Source organism: Stegastes partitus, unplaced genomic scaffold, assembly GCF_000690725.1.
Source record: "Stegastes partitus isolate 25-593 unplaced genomic scaffold, Stegastes_partitus-1.0.2 Scaffold35, whole genome shotgun sequence".
Taxonomy (NCBI): Eukaryota; Metazoa; Chordata; class Actinopteri; family Pomacentridae; genus Stegastes; species Stegastes partitus.
The window spans coordinates 426,376-441,589 of NW_007577766.1; the positions used below are offsets into that span (position 1 = coordinate 426,376).

General features: G+C 39.5%; 3 protein-coding genes across 3 annotated transcripts; 1 reads left to right on the forward strand and 2 right to left on the reverse strand.

Annotated features, from left to right (window-relative positions):
• Window positions 1-732: 732 nt before the first annotated feature.
• anapc15 (anaphase promoting complex subunit 15) lies at window positions 733-4,423 on the forward strand. Its single transcript, XM_008301443.1, has 5 exons — window positions 733-803; window positions 1,132-1,253; window positions 1,338-1,397; window positions 2,209-2,349; window positions 3,085-4,423. The coding sequence occupies exons 2-5, from the start codon at window positions 1,134-1,136 to the stop codon at window positions 3,130-3,132; spliced, it is 369 nt and encodes a 122-aa protein (XP_008299665.1). The 5' UTR covers window positions 733-803; window positions 1,132-1,133; the 3' UTR covers window positions 3,133-4,423.
• Window positions 4,424-4,686: 263 nt separating this feature from the next.
• Window positions 4,687-5,900, reverse strand: tomt (transmembrane O-methyltransferase). Its single transcript, XM_008301689.1, has 4 exons — window positions 5,639-5,900; window positions 5,303-5,499; window positions 5,020-5,142; window positions 4,687-4,884 (listed from the first exon to the last, which is right to left on the reverse strand). Exons 1-4 carry the CDS (start codon window positions 5,898-5,900, stop codon window positions 4,687-4,689), a joined length of 780 nt encoding a protein of 259 aa, XP_008299911.1.
• Window positions 5,901-8,015: 2,115 nt separating this feature from the next.
• Window positions 8,016-12,912, reverse strand: sfrp2l (secreted frizzled-related protein 2 like). The gene is made up of 3 exons (XM_008301454.1): window positions 12,028-12,912; window positions 9,618-9,698; window positions 8,016-9,405 (listed from the first exon to the last, which is right to left on the reverse strand). The coding sequence occupies exons 1-3, from the start codon at window positions 12,551-12,553 to the stop codon at window positions 8,987-8,989; spliced, it is 1,026 nt and encodes a 341-aa protein (XP_008299676.1). The 5' UTR covers window positions 12,554-12,912; the 3' UTR covers window positions 8,016-8,986.
• Window positions 12,913-15,214: the final 2,302 nt, after the last annotated feature.

Sequence of the window (15,214 nt, forward strand, 5' to 3'; positions counted from 1 at the left end):
TGTGTGTGTGTGTGTGTGTGTGTGTGTGTGTGTGTGTGTGTGTGTCATTAGATTTTTTATGACATTTTGCTGTGTGGAAGGTTTGCCTTATCTCAAGGTCCTGCTCATTCTCTCTCCCACACATGCTGCACAGACTTGATGACACCCAGTGTGAAAAGTCAGCATGACCTGAGAATACAATAAGTGAAATAAAGGAGTAAAAGAGCGGTGGTTATGATGAGACACTGCTGCATCTGTGTTGGTGGTTTTCTGATTCAACTTAAATGCTAGACATTACAAACCCACTGAAGTGTGTGATAAATTTAAACTTGTAAGGTTAATTAAAAACACCAATTTTATTTTTCTGCTGGAAAGCACTTTGCTACAGCAACTGCTACCTTATGTGTGCCCTGTAAACAAACAAATAAACAAACAAATAAATAAATATAATCAATTAAAATCTAAACTAAAAAGAAAACTATTGCGTTTGCTTTAAAAATATCTGCTGCTTACTGTGGTAAAAGCTGTCCCTTGCTGTTGATTGAGTTATTTATCAGTGTTTATGCCTGAAGCCAGACCAGTAATTCGTTTTACTCTACACATAGATCATTTATGTTATTATTTATATTGCTATCACACATTTTAGCCAAACTGCAGAATTGAATTTGCTTCTTTTCTTTGGAATTAATACCGCTCGCGCTACCGAAGCGGAACCTTTTCGGAGCAACACTGGCGGAGAGGACTCTTTATAGACGAACACCGGCAGCTTCCGGTCAAATTTGTTTTGAATTTTTTTTTAAAAAGCTGGAGCGAGACATTGTCAGGTACTTACTCTGGGAGATAATATGCATTATATTGTTATTATTAAGTGATTATGTTAAAATATTTTTACCCAGAACATTCGCGGAGGTGGCGGGAGAGTTTCGTTGTGGTGTCATAAAACATAAAGACTTTGTATCGTACGTTAACGATGTGTTACGTTAAGTTGGTGAGCCTCTCCGCTGCTAACGTGTCGTATGTTCTCTTACAGTAACTCAGACAAATATCTAAAGGGTCCATTTTGATGTTTAAATGTGTTGTTTTTTTTGTTTGTTTGTTTTTTTTTAACACTTTGTGATTTACACGGTGCTTGCTGTCGTCCCTGTGTGTCAGACATGTCCACACTGTTCCCCTCTTTGCTCCCCCGGATAACGGAGTCGCTGTGGTTTAACCTGGACCGGCCATGTGTGGACGAGACCGAGCTGCACCAGCAGGAGCAGCAGCACCAGACCTGGGTAAACTCCTCTGCTCCAACACCGAGTCATCATCCTCACTCCTCCTGTTCGTATCTTAACATGTGCTCTCTGTGCTGCTTTCAGTTGCAGAGCATTGCTGAGAAAGACAACAACCTGATGCCCATTGGGAAACCTATTTTTGAGGTACCAGCTCGAAACACACAGCGGTTCCATAGTTTCATCCATTTCTGCATCTGAACTGCGGCTAGTGGTCCCACAAATCTGTCCAGTGTTTGTGTTCTCTTGTTTGTTGTCTGTTTGTCTTTGCTTTTTCATTCTCCCTGCCCTTTACCCTCACCCCAACCGGGTGAGGCAAATGGCTGCCCTACCTGAGCCTGGTTCTATTAGAAATTTCTTCCTTTTAAAAAGAAGCTGTTTTGGCTCCACGAGAGCCAATATGCTTGCTCATAGGGAATCTTTGATTTCGTTGGGTTTTCCATGTATAATTTTGTAGGGTCTTAAGCCTAATTATCAATCCTATTTAGTCAGATAGTTTGTTAGAGTATGAAATATTGCAGGGTGTTAATGTTAGTTGGTCAGTTAGATGTTATGCCATATAATATTTTAGAGCGTTAACTGTTATATCTAAATTGCTCAGTTAAGTGAACATAATATATAGTTTAGGTCTCAGCCTAAATATTTAAGCTTGTAAGGTGCCTTTGTAATGCCAGCCTTATTACTGTGCAGGAATGCACTTTGACTCCACGGCTTAAATGTGCTATATAAATAACGGTGACTTGATTACTAAGGTTACATGCTTTAATTCTTTTTCTTTTATTTGTTAATGTTAACATGTTGCATTTTACATGTTTGTGTCTGCAGTTTTTTGTTTCAGCTTTATCTTAGTAGTTGTAATGTTTCCTTCTGGGTGTCCTGCGTTCAGATTGTCTTAATAGTGGTGTAATGATAAAGTTGTTATTATTTATCTTGTGTAATCTGCTTTTGCTTGGCACAGGCGGGCTATGAAGAGGAGGAAGAAGAGGATGACGAGGATGAAGAGGACAGTGAGGAAGACTCTGAAGATGAGGAAGACATGCAGGACATGGATGAGATGAACGACTACAACGAGTCACCTGATGACGGCGAGATCAATGAGGTGCTTTAATTTATACTTTGGAGCATAGTTTCTCCAGGACAACGTTTATAGCTTGTTTCTGTTTGGAAGTGGAGCAAATTAATAATTAAATCATGTCTTTTATTTTAGAATAATAAAAAAAAAAACACAAAACTTTATTGATTTATTATTTTGTTAACATGTGTTCTCAGATTTGGTGTTTTTATATGCTAGAAGTAATGTCATTAGTAAAACAGGTGGTCAGTACCATAGTTGAGGACTTCCTCCTTAAAAATACATTGTGACAGTCTCAAAAACACATATTCCGACTTTCGGGGTTTCAGACGTAACAAACTAAAGAAAACAATCCTGTCATGTTTAAGGGCTGGACTTTCTGTGTCAGTATTCTTTTTCAGAATCTGTTTGTAGCTCTGACATGTATGGCTAAATAACTGAAATATTATAACTTGACGCTGTTTAGCAGAGAAGATTTTTACAGTGTTTGAGCAAAAATGTGGGTGAACTGGTGTGCTTGAGCTGCAGTAAGTGAGGAGGTGTGAGTCAAGACAGGGGCAAGAACCTAATAGATTCACATTTTCTAAAGGAAGAAAGTATATCTAAAGCAGGAAATGATTATTTTCATGGGGGGAAAACATATAAGATTTTCTAATTAAATGCAGTAGTATAATATCTTTGAATTAAATATTATTTATGTTTCTCCCCTCAGATGGAGAAGTAATCGTCTTTAATCTTTCTATGTTTCTTCTCTTCTGTCAGGTGGATATGGAAGGACCAGACCAAGACCAAGATCAATGGATGATTTAAGACAATTTTAGTCTCCATCAAACCTTTTGGCCCTGGATATCTGCTCCTTACCTAAAGTATGACTGCTGCCCCTTCAATCTGTGGACAAAAATATAGTTGAAACACCACAGAATACTTTAGAGGAAGGTCAGTGCATTTGTCTAATTCAAGCTGCAATCAGTCAGTCGTCGGCCTAGTGACCACTGGACATTGTTGGACGTTGCTGTGGGTGTTGCTGCCTGTCACACGTTTATATGCTGGTGTGAAAAAGTAGCTGCACAGGTGTATGCTTCAGCGCCTGTGTACACATCATGTTTTGTGTTGTTTTGAGTGGCAGCCTACGACTCTGGTAAGTACATTTAACCATTCAACCAGTTGAAAAACAGTTGGAGACAAACTCAGTGCTGTTGTTTTGCATCAATGCAATGGCAGCTGGGGCCCAGTGATCTCTCATTTAAACTTTAACCCTGTCATATCATCAGTCATGTGCTGCTGATTTTCACAGCAGCTGACTGAGCACAAACAAGTTCAGTCAGCAAAATAATTTGTTACCTATGAAAAGGACCCATAGATACTTCACCATATATTCTGTTTCATTGGACTGCTGTGTGAGTTGCTGATGTTTTATTACAGATGTCATACCTTTGGTGAAACAGTCATAAAAGACGTCATAAAATCATGTTACGCTAGGTGAAACAAATTTAAATATTTTTGACCTATGTCCAAAGCATACGCTGCCCATTCTCATGAAGAAATGTTCATAGAATTATCAGCACACACGGTCCCTATTTAAATTCTGTCATGTTTGTGTTACAGAATTGTTTACCAAGACTTTGATTATTTGTACTGAAATTATTGAAGATTTTGACTGTTTGTATTAAATTATTTTCATCAGGCCATGTTTTTGCTTTTCTACATTTTGGTTTCTGATGAATAAATAACAAAATGTCACATGGCAGTGAGCAGTGTAAGCTGGATTTATGTTGACTCATTGTTTGTTATGAAGTAAATATAAAGACTAATACTGATAAATTCACTTGAATTTGGTAATTGGTTGATATTTTGGTGTCCACAATGCTCGGCTTTACTAAATGACAGTTTTCAGTATTAACGTTTTACGTCAGTTCTCCAAGTTTTTGTTAAATTTATTATGAATTTGTTCTATAAATATAAAATACATTTTTCTGCAACAAACCAGCAATTTTTTTTTTAAAGATACATTTATGTTTATTACTTTTTTGACAGAAGATTGTGACAAGTAACAAAGATTCTCAGCAAAATTAAAAGGTGAACATTGTGCACGTTGGATTATCAAACTGGTACATGACTATTTCTTTTCCTGATAATGCTCCTTTTTTTTCACCCAGGAGAGGGCGCTGGTACTGAGGTATTTTGGAAGACATTCCTGCATTTCCTTTAATTGACATGTAGTACAAACCAGAAACTGAGATGCTATGATTTTCATAGGATAATTAATTTTTATCACAATTTTCCTTGAAAAAAAAAAACTTCAACATGGGCTATACCTTCACACATTGCCAACCCTGAGAGGTATATAGAGTGTGATATATCGGTCTACTTGATTCCCAGGTACACCAGCTCAGCCATCCCATCCCTGATACCCTTGCTATACTCCAGTGTGGCCCGGTGGATCTTCCATTCATACAGGCCGCTCTTGCGAAGGTATCTGAGGAACTTAGGAGCTCCAGGAAACAGCACGTTGTCAGCCAAAACCATAGATCCTTTTCCCAGCAATCCAGAGCCCTCCAGCATCTGTAACACACAGTGGCAGCAAGTCAGGAACCTCAAACTGCTCATTTTATCCAGTCATACTTCTGACAGGATGAACGATAAGATAGAATTCTAATTCATAGCTGAATGCACCTTCTAAGGGTTTATTCTAGTTACCTGCAGATCAGGGAGATAGCACTTCTTCCAATGGTCCATGAAGACAAAATCCAGCCTCTCCAGATTGTAGTCAGACCGAAGACAAGGAATCACCTCATCAGACGGGTTCACAATGAGCTCTACCTAAAGAACACAAAGCATCTCAGAGGTATAAATTGTTGGATTTTCAGTACATGAAATAAAAATGTTCCCAGTGATGGTTACAGTATGTAGCGGGGCAAGTTGTACAATAAATAAAGTACATTGGATATACAGTGAAATCTTAGATAGTATGTTGTCTCACCGTATCATCATCAAAACCTGCCAAGCGAATGATTTTCTCCGCAATGGCAGCATTCCTCTGGTCCATCTCGATGCTGTAGAGCCTGGCTCCCAGCGGCAGACTCCGGGCGATCCGTACGGTACTGTAGCCACAGTGGGCACCCAGCTCCAACACTGTCAGAGGTCTCTGCTCCATCAGCAGCCGATCCAAGATCTTCCCTAAAACACAGAGGAACCAGACACACACAAGACATACATATATCTGCAGCATTTCTCTAAGGATTTAGACTTTAGTGTCATTTTTCTAATATATAATATATTTAATTTAAAAAAAACATTCTCAATAAAATATCTTCACCTTTTTTAGGCCCAATGTTGCTGATGAACTCCACTTTGCTGCACCAGACATCAAAGGCATCCAGGATGCTGTCAGGGTCTCCAGGGGTGGCGTGAGTCAGGACATACTGATAAGCCCGCTCCTCTCGAGTCAAACCAGTAACACAGTCCTTCCATGTCCTGACCAGAACTGCCCGGTACAACAGCACAAAGTAGTAACGGTACTTGATGATCACTGTCAGCAGGAGGGGGAGGAAGGCCAAAGCAATAGCAGGGGACACCATCCTTGATATAATGGAGAGAAACACACACACAAGTAGAGTTGCCATGCATACGTATTTATGTGTTAACAAAGTGAATGCCATGTCCTCTTGTGCACTTTTAAATGAATCGTTACATGAATAACGTACCAGATGTTTACTGCAGGATTTCTGAGCTTCTGCTTTCTGCTTTTACGCTTGTTATCCAAGATCGCTAAATTACTGCACTTTATACAACATTTATTCTTAAACTGTGTTGCTCTGTAGAGTAAAATACTAAATAAATCTTGTTTAAAAATATGCTTTTGTCTTTTTCAACTGACATCTGCTAAGAAGGCAACACAAAATGAGAGAAAAGAACACCACAGTCCACAAATTTACTGATTTATCAGTTGGCTATGTCATCAGGCAACAATGGATTATCACAGTAACATCAGCTTATATATTGTCCAGCATACACTGATATGAAAAGTTCTTTTTAAAGCATAATACAGACAAAGATGCTTGGGTTAGTTAGGAACAGTGCCATCACGTAGTTTCCCTGCAGAGCTGCTCAGACTCTATTGTTTACAACTCCCCCAGCTCTGTCTGCAGCACATGTGGCAGAGTGTGTATCTACATATCACAGCTTTGTCTTCGAGGTCAGTTGCTACCTAGCCTGTGAATTATGTTGCTGGGAAGTTAATAAACAATGACCCTATCATTTTCCCTTTTCAATGTAACTCTATATGTAAACAATATCGGCTGACATATTCTTATCAGGGCTGCACGGTGGCTCGGTGGTTAACACCGTCACCTCGCAACTAGAAGATCCCCGATTAGCATCCTGGTTAGGACACCTGGGATCTTTCTGTGTGGAGTTTGCATGTTCTCTCCGGGTTCTCCGGCTTCCTCCCACAAAGTCCAAAAACATGTTGAGGTTAATTGGTGATTCTAAATTGTCCATAGGTGTGAATGTGAGTGTGCTTGGTTGTCTGTCCATAAGTGTGGCCCTGTGATAGACTGGCAACCTGTCCAGGGTGTCTCCTGCCTTCACACACACTCTCTCTAGTGAGGATTAAGCGGTGTATAGATAATGGATGGATGGATTTTCATATCAAAATTTCTTACTGTCTAAAGTCCACATCAACCCCAAAAATCCAGTTGGACTCTATTTAAAAGTATTTTTTTTCTGTCTACCTAAAAGGATAAATCTAACTTTTATATACTTGCATAACATGAGTAACCAAAGCCATATGTGACTGCTTCAAAACTACAGATAAGTCACTCACAATTGCCATAAGATCTATAATTATTGCAATGAAAGAAGAAGAAATATTCAGAATTGTGACAGAATACTACTGATAATTATGCCACATTATAGGAAAACAGTCTTTATCTCAACATACAAAATATTGTGTTGATTAAACTCTTCTTGAAATGACTGCTCTCATTGTTTTTAATTATGTAAGCTGACTTCTATATAGAAACTAGCCTCCATGCTTTCGGCTAGTACTGGATGGTGTGCCTCTCTAGAGGTTTCTACTGCCTCAGGTAACTTTGTGGTGTCTCCAGTTACTTGGAGGCTTTCTGCAACACACTCAACAGATGCTACAACCAATGTTTGCGTCACAATAAAAATCTCTCTCACTGTCCCATGAAAAACAAAGCAAACTCACCTGTTTTCTTAAAAGCAGAGCAGAAGCGCTGGAAGTTGAAAAGCGACACTTGAGCAGAGGCAGGTGCAGAAATACGAAGAGAGAGTAGAGTGTGTGTTTAAGAGGAGGTCAGAGACGCCACAGTATGAATAATTTATGTATCACGTGCATGACAGTGTCCTGTAATTATTCCACATTATTAGACAAAGACAGCGGCATAATCAACACTACAACTGATGTACATCAGTTTATGTCGTTTTTGACGAGACATGCAGATTTTATCATGTTCAGATATTCAAAACAGGATGAACACTGTGAAAAAGGAGCAGACAGTGATACAGAGAGAGCCAGTGTGAAACTGCCACTTGATATATCAAGTTAACATCAACAGGTGTGTGTCTTTGTGTGCTTTTATGGGGTCACATTTCTTTTTTCACTGATGGAAAAATAAAGAAAAAGTCAAAGAACAGCTAAATTTATATAATACTGTCTAACTCAATACAAAGTTTGTATAAAAGTTTATTAAATGAAAAACTAACAAGAGTAGAATCATGTTAGATACAAATAAATACACAATAAAATGCAAAAAGAAAAAAAAAATAGAGACCAAACCCAAAATGAAACAATTTATTGTGTACATGGCATCATGCATCCCATCCTTTGTTCCTCTTCAGTGCTTCCCTTCTGTTGTGATTATAGCGTATTTTATTGCCGTCATGTCATTCCACATTAAGTGTTTTCACTCATTAAACGACATCTTTGAGAGTTTAGCTGCTGTGAAAGAAAAACATCAAATAATAGCAAAAAAAAAAAAAGTCCATTATATTCATGCTGCAGCCTTAATGTGTGTGAAAGTAATAACATACTTTGATATGATAGGTAGTATAAGAAAAAAAAAACCTTACATGTAAAACATACACCCCAGTGATCTTAACGAGTCACTCTTTAATTCAGTGAATAACTGGATTAATGGGTTACATTTTGTCTCTTGTATGTACACAAAAATATACAAATACTGCCCCAGCTGTAACTACACTGCATGCCCTGTGTGGTAGTGACTTTTGGAACAATGCCTCAGGATCACTCGCTGCTTGATATTCCCAGAATTAAGGCATAATTGGTGATTACAGCAAGTCTTTGGTCATTCATGAATCCATTCTCTGTAAAAAACCAACAAACTAAAAAACGTTTGCTTGTCGGTGCAATAAAATTATGTTCTGTTTTACTGGAAAAGGGGAATTAGTGATACACAAAATTATATGTTTAAGGAAGCTTTGTTTGGTTATCGATTGTGTAACATTTCCCAGTTTGTATCCACATTCTGGTGACTTATTTGCTGCTATTTAGGAACTATTAACTGTTGTTTATTCAGCAGGTAATTCCTGACTTATTTACTACTTTCGATTTTATATATCCTGTAAAAGTGTTGCATCCACAGGACGAACCTGCAGTGGTTGATGATAGCTCTGCTGTTTATAGCTCTGGACACGGCTGTTTAAGGAGCACTCTGATGAACTTCTTCAGCTCCTTGTCCCCTCTGCTCCACCTCACCAGTCGAGTCAGCACCAGTCTTCCCTCGTCAGCCTGAGCCAGGGCAAGGTACCATCCACCCTGGCCCCCGTTGCCCACCTTTCCTCCTTCTTTTGCCAGTCTCCTGTCGACCTGTTCCTCCACTGTCCCTCCGTCTTTGTTTGTCTCTGCAGAGTCCAAACCAGGACAAGTACAAGTACCTCCTTCCTGCAGCCACAGAGCGCTGTGGGCCATTGCGCCTCCAACCTCCTCTGCCCTCTCCGCACCTCCCCCTGCCCACCTCAGGATGCGGCTGCGGGCTGTCGGCACCAGCTGACGGTCACCTCCCACTGTTGACACGCTGCCCAGACGCATCTTAAATGCTGCGACAGAGACAGAGATTATACCATTCAACAGGTGTCGCTTTGGACACATCGTAAAACAACCTCTGTCGCTTTATGAGGAGATAATCTGTTCTGTGGCCTGTTTTTTTAGCAAGAATCTTGTTTTTTTTTTTATAAAGATCATGCAGCATTCTGCTACATTCCTCAAAGTAGAGAAGGATGTGTTTGTGTCTCCACCAGCTTGTTCTCACCATAAGGACTTTGGCAGAAGTTCTCCTGAATGTCAGTTTCTCCTTCAGCAGCCAGACTGCAGGCATCGCAGATAACACTCCCTGGGGGATGGAAAACAGAAATAATGAGATGACTGCGATTGTCTGCAGTGAGGATGGAAAACTTTCCTGGAAAAATGCAAACACCAGGATCAAAGCATAAAAAAGGTGAGACTGGATAGAATTAAATTTAATTGACCTCCAGGAGGGAAATTCTGTGGTTACAGCACAAAAACAGGCCAGAGAGGTACTAGAAAACACATAAAATGGTTTTAGAAATGAAATTAGAAGAAATAATAAAACACAAAAAAAACAATAAGGAAACTATTTTGAAAAGTTACATGAATTACACATGTCACGATCCCTTATGCCGTATACTGATGATAAACTGTTGAGGCTGATCCTGACATCAGTAGGAGAGAGTGAAAAATATCTGGCTTTGTTGTACTCGATTTCATGCATTATACTAAAATATGCATGCAAAGATAATACCAGTGGTGAAAGAAGTATTCAGACATTTTTCTTCAGCAGAATATAATTGTAGCAATGTAAAGAGTCCTGCATTCAAAATTAGAAGTACAAAGGTATAATGAGCAAAAGCACTCATTCTGCAGAACAATGGCTCCTGTTAGTGTTATATTATTACATTTGACAGCATTAGATAAATATTAATGGAACAAAGTGTAAACAGAAGCATCCAACATACTTCTTAGTACTATTTTAACTACTTTAAATACAGTTTAGCCCAGCGATTCCCATTGCAGTGGTCACAGTACAACTTGAAGGTGTTACAGATTAAAGCGAAAGTAGGAAATAAGAAGAATTATCACAAATTTGTGTTATTTAATTAACTTTTTTGTTGGTAGTTTTACCTATTTAAGCCTTCAACAAGAGAATGCTTATTAGTTAATTATCGTCAAAATCAGGAACATGTGTTACTTCTCGGCTGGACCATTGTAGTTCCTTCACATCAGGATGGCCTAGTAACTCTCTGAGAAACCAAAATGATCCAAAATGCTTCAGCCACAGTTCTGACAGAAATCGGCAAGAGAGACTGCATTTCTCCCATATTAGCTTCTCATCTCAATGGCTCAATGTAAAATCCAGGATAGAATTTAAAATCCTTCTTTAACCATATAGGATGCCTAATAACCAAGCTCCGTCTTATCTTAAAGACCTTATGGTGCCATATTACCCCAACAGAGCACTTTGCTCTCAAACTGCATGTTTACTTGTGGTTCCTAAGGTCTGCAAAAGTGGGAGACAGATTATTTAGCTATCTCAATTCAGGTTCCAGGGCAGACCCTTTTCTATTTCAAGATTAGGCTTCAAACCTTCCTTTTAGATAAAGTTAATACTGAAAGCTGGCTTTAGTTATGCTGCAATAGGCTGCTGCATCTCTTCTCTTCTCTCCTACACTCCCACACATTAGATGCTACCATTACATATCACTCACTTTGTGCCTTTTCTTTTGTATGTTTTTTATTTCATCCTCTCTGCAGGTATCTCTGGCTTTAGAGCTACATGACTCTGATTTGCAGTCAGTGGCCTCACCAACCTCCCCATTTTTTTTTCTCTTATGCATTGTTTGTCTGTTTTCTATCTGCTATCTGGTCCTCTCTCCCCTTCACCCTTACGACTGAACCTGGTTCTAGCTGTCACCAAGGAGCTGCTCTAAAGGAATATTTGGGTTTGTCTCCAGAATATTACATCACAACTGAACATAAAACTTTATTAATCTCACAGGAAATTACTTTGCCAGATATCGCACAGACAAAATGTAAAATTGCATAAGTAGTGCCTAGTAAAAAAAAAAAAAAACTAGATATACATATGTTACATTACTGAAATAACACAAGTAAGCTAAACTAAGATTAGAAAAGAAAAGCACAAGGGTCATTCCACCTCAATTCACTGGATTTCAGAAAATCTTCCCTCATGACCAAAACTAAACTTGTGGTTAAAAAAAAAAATAAAAAATCTAATTGGGATCTCTTTTCAGTTTGCTGGGCACATTTTTTAAATGCTGATTCAAAAGGTTTTAATTGTTTATTCACTTGTGCACTGTATGTGGCAGTGATTTAGGATGAATTGTGTGGGTGCTATATAAATCAAATTGAAATGAATTTAAAAATCCCATTTGTAGGTGAGCCACAAACCAACAGTCTTTCATTGTGTCTCAGGAGCTTGTGGTCTTTATGTAACGCCTTCATCTGGAGGCTGGCTGTGCCATATTATGTGTCACTTTTTTCCTATTAAATCGAGTTAAAACTGCACTAAAGTAGCTACAGAAGTTGAGGAAAGTCTATCGGTGATTAGGTAAACTATGGATTAAATGTTAAAGCTGTTCTGTATCCTCTCCTGTCTGACAGAACCAGATCCGTCCACTGACCTTTCAGCGCCTCCTCGTGTCTGACCTCCTCCGCCGTGCGCTCCTCCTGCTCTCCGGTGGCCGGGATGCACAGCTCGGTTCCGCGGGGGAACCGGCTACAGTTGAACATCTTGGGCCAGGGGAATCCGAAGGCGCTCATTACGGGCACGCAGCCGTCCCGCACCGCCTCGCACAGGCTCCTGCAGGGGCTGAGCGGCCCGCTGAGCTCCGGCAGACACACCGGGGCGAACAGCGAGCACAGGAACTTCTTGGTGTCCCGGTGGCACAGTTTGGAGATGAGGGGCAGCCAGGCCGCCGACTGCTGCTGGGCCTCTCTCAGGGAGTCGTGGCCGAGCAAGTTGGGGATCCACATGCGCCTGTAGCCGATGCCGTGGCACAGAGACAGGGTGCTGGGGATGGGTTTGCACACCGAGCGGACCGACGAGCTAAAGCCGAGCGACGGCGGCCCGAGCTGGGCAGGAGGCACCGTGTCCGAGGCGCGAGAAAGTGTGAACAGCAGGGCAAAAGTTAGCAGCAGGGCAGACATTGTTGTTGTTGGGAGGGGAAGAGCTGCTGCTCTTCTGCCTGGACTTGACCGGCCTGGAGGTGTAAACAAAGAGGTGTGGAGGAAGCAGGGGGTAAATGAGAGGGCAGGCGCCTCCCAGTCATCATCCCACCCACAGACCGCTGTCTGCAGGCAGGGGAGTGTCGTAGGCTCCACTTAGTCATGCATGTTGCAAACAGAAAAGTAAATGAATGCAGTGATAGGAGGTTAGAAAATGCTTTGGTGAATCAATCAGATTCCAGACTTTAATATGTGCTTGTAGACATGCATCCACAGCTTATTCAACAAGTACAATGACTGCTTTTAAAAATCTACATCATGCAAAGTAAAGACTTTTGTGTGTATTACACATGATCCCTCCTCACTGCTATATGTATCTCGACAAAATCATCATTCCATAGTTTTCTTTTTTTTTTTAAAGAACAGTGCAACTTGGAATTAGAGCATGCTATCTTTTTTTTTCTTTTGAAAAATATGCAGAATATAATTGAAGTGAGAATGAAGCCGTCATCAGAACTGTGTCTCTGTCCCTCAAGTTAAAATAGTGAACTCAAAACATCTTAATTCAATCCAGATCAGTAGTTGAAGTTCATTTTGCACTGTATTTGTTTTCCCTGTATATACGAGGTGTGTCAGAAAGGTTCCTGGACTGGTGTCACAAAAGATATATTTCAAATCCAAACTAAAAACCACAAGTTTTCCCCTTCAGACGATCAACCAGCACGTCTACAAAGAGACGCTGCGCTCTTTTGCGACACCAGTCCTGGAACTTTTCTGACACACCTCCTATATGTTTCTTTTGTTTGTAAGACATTCTACCGAATGGGTGCCATATGCTTGTTGAATCCTTTTCAAAATTAACTCTTTTTTCCCCCCCTTTTTGTCTTTTAATCATTTTTTCTACAATATTTCTAATAACACACATAGTTAACATTTCAAAATGGATAATGGTCCATCTGAAGGAACTTTTTTTTTTTAGTAGGTTTTTAAGCACAACATGGTTGCATTTTTCTCATTCCTGTTACCTAAACTAATGTGTCATTCAAAAGACATTCTTAAAACCATGTCAAGCAATTGTTTTGCTTTCTCCTCAAGAAAGTGCTGACTTTACAGAAATGGTTGTTTTTATGTTAAAACAACTGATATTTTGACCAAAATTCACTACACAGGAATGCAAGTTGTATTTTTCTCTTATGCAAAGCCCTTTCATTTCACTTAAAGGAGATCCAAACTTCAAAATTTCACTTTTCCTTTAATCATTTCATTTATTAAAGTACTGGATAAATGATGAGCCACAAANCAAAAAATCAAAACATTTTAGAGACAAGGTTTAACTCGAACGTTTAAAAATAATATTTTACAGTGTTTGCTGTTAATAACATTTTTCTAGTTTTTCAACTTTCAAGTATTCTATCATTTTTGGAACCGTAGCTGCCATATTTGTACACATTATGTACATTTTATCTTTTAATACAACTTTAAGAGGTCACTTGGTGTTGAATTTGTCTTCCTTTGATATAGCATTATATAAGGTAAACATGTTTCAATTTTACTTCAACACAATTGATGGCACGATTTACCCTTAACATGTTTTCTTCAAAGGCTCAATTCACCCCTTGCTGGGGCTAAGTTGTGCCCAGATAACACTTGTTTTTGGAAAGCCATATTTTAAAAACAGTAAATTTTAGATCCAAACCAGTTATTACCAGGGATGTCCCATATCCTGAAGTACAATGTACAGTGTGTTTTTGTTTTTTTTGTCACCAACTGTATGTGTGTGACGTGTTTCGTGTGCTGAGCGATCATAAAGGACTGAGAAGAGGTTCAAGGTGAGGCAGGCACTTCTCTTGCCTCATGGCAGGGGGCGCTCTGATCCCAGACATTCTCCTTGTGACTCCAAGCTCGGTGCAATCTACAATGAGCAAGTCTGACGGAAGATAAGCAGAGTTAAAAAAATTTTTTAAAAAAGTAACACATGTTTTTGTCGAGAAGGAGCGGTGCATGGACTTCATGTAGAAGTAAAGGTAAGACCACAATAACTTTTTTTTTATTTTTAAAGGAAATGTGCGTTTTGTGGGCTTCAGCTTATATGTGTAAAGAATGCAGATATGAACCATAACCCGTAAACTGCTGCCAATCAAAACGTAGCAACTGTGTAGAGTGCATATGTTTGTAAATCTGATTCTGATGAAGTAGGTGCCTCACCAGCCATGAACCTCACTGCATGTGACTGCCTATTGTTACAGTATTACGTTTTTAAAGACATGCTATAATATGACGTTTTTGTGACATTTTTCACGTCACACTATAGTATAACGTTTTGGTGATATTTTTTAGGACACACTGTAGTGTGACGTATTTGTGACAACATACGATACAGCAACGTTTCTGTGTCATTTTGACAAAACTCACATAGAACATCTAGAACAACCATCTAGACCCACCACCTAGAACCAACATCTAGAATCACCATCTAGATCCAACATCCAGAAAATGTCACAAAAACGTCATATGGTCGTATGTAGTCAGAAACCTCAAAAATTCCCTCCATTCCTGTCTACACTCCTTTGTATCGGTGTCATCAGGTGATCAGTTGTCTGTAGAGCACTTTGAACTGTGGTCATCTATATCAAAGGTGGGATA

Bases quoted from the DNA above. Each gene is read 5' to 3' on its own strand.
- anapc15 (XM_008301443.1), top strand. From the start codon at position 1,134: ATGTCCACACTGTTCCCCTCTTTGCTCCCCCGGATAACGGAGTCGCTG. The intron at 1,254-1,337 runs GTAAACTCCTCT...TGCTGCTTTCAG, and splicing joins AGCAGCAGCACCAGACCTGG to TTGCAGAGCATTGCTGAGAA. The intron at 1,398-2,208 runs GTACCAGCTCGA...TGCTTGGCACAG, and splicing joins TTGGGAAACCTATTTTTGAG to GCGGGCTATGAAGAGGAGGA.
- tomt (XM_008301689.1), bottom strand. From the start codon at position 5,900: ATGGTGTCCCCTGCTATTGCTTTGGCCTTCCTCCCCCTCCTGCTGACA. The intron at 5,500-5,638 runs GTGAAGATATTT...TCTGTGTTTTAG, and splicing joins CAACATTGGGCCTAAAAAAG to GGAAGATCTTGGATCGGCTG. The intron at 5,143-5,302 runs GTGAGACAACAT...TGTGTTCTTTAG, and splicing joins CAGGTTTTGATGATGATACG to GTAGAGCTCATTGTGAACCC.
- sfrp2l (XM_008301454.1), bottom strand. From the start codon at position 12,553: ATGTCTGCCCTGCTGCTAACTTTTGCCCTGCTGTTCACACTTTCTCGC. The intron at 9,699-12,027 runs GTCAGTGGACGG...TCCATCCCCCAG, and splicing joins ACACGAGGAGGCGCTGAAAG to GGAGTGTTATCTGCGATGCC. The intron at 9,406-9,617 runs GTGAGAACAAGC...TCTCTGTCGCAG, and splicing joins CTTCTGCCAAAGTCCTTATG to CATTTAAGATGCGTCTGGGC.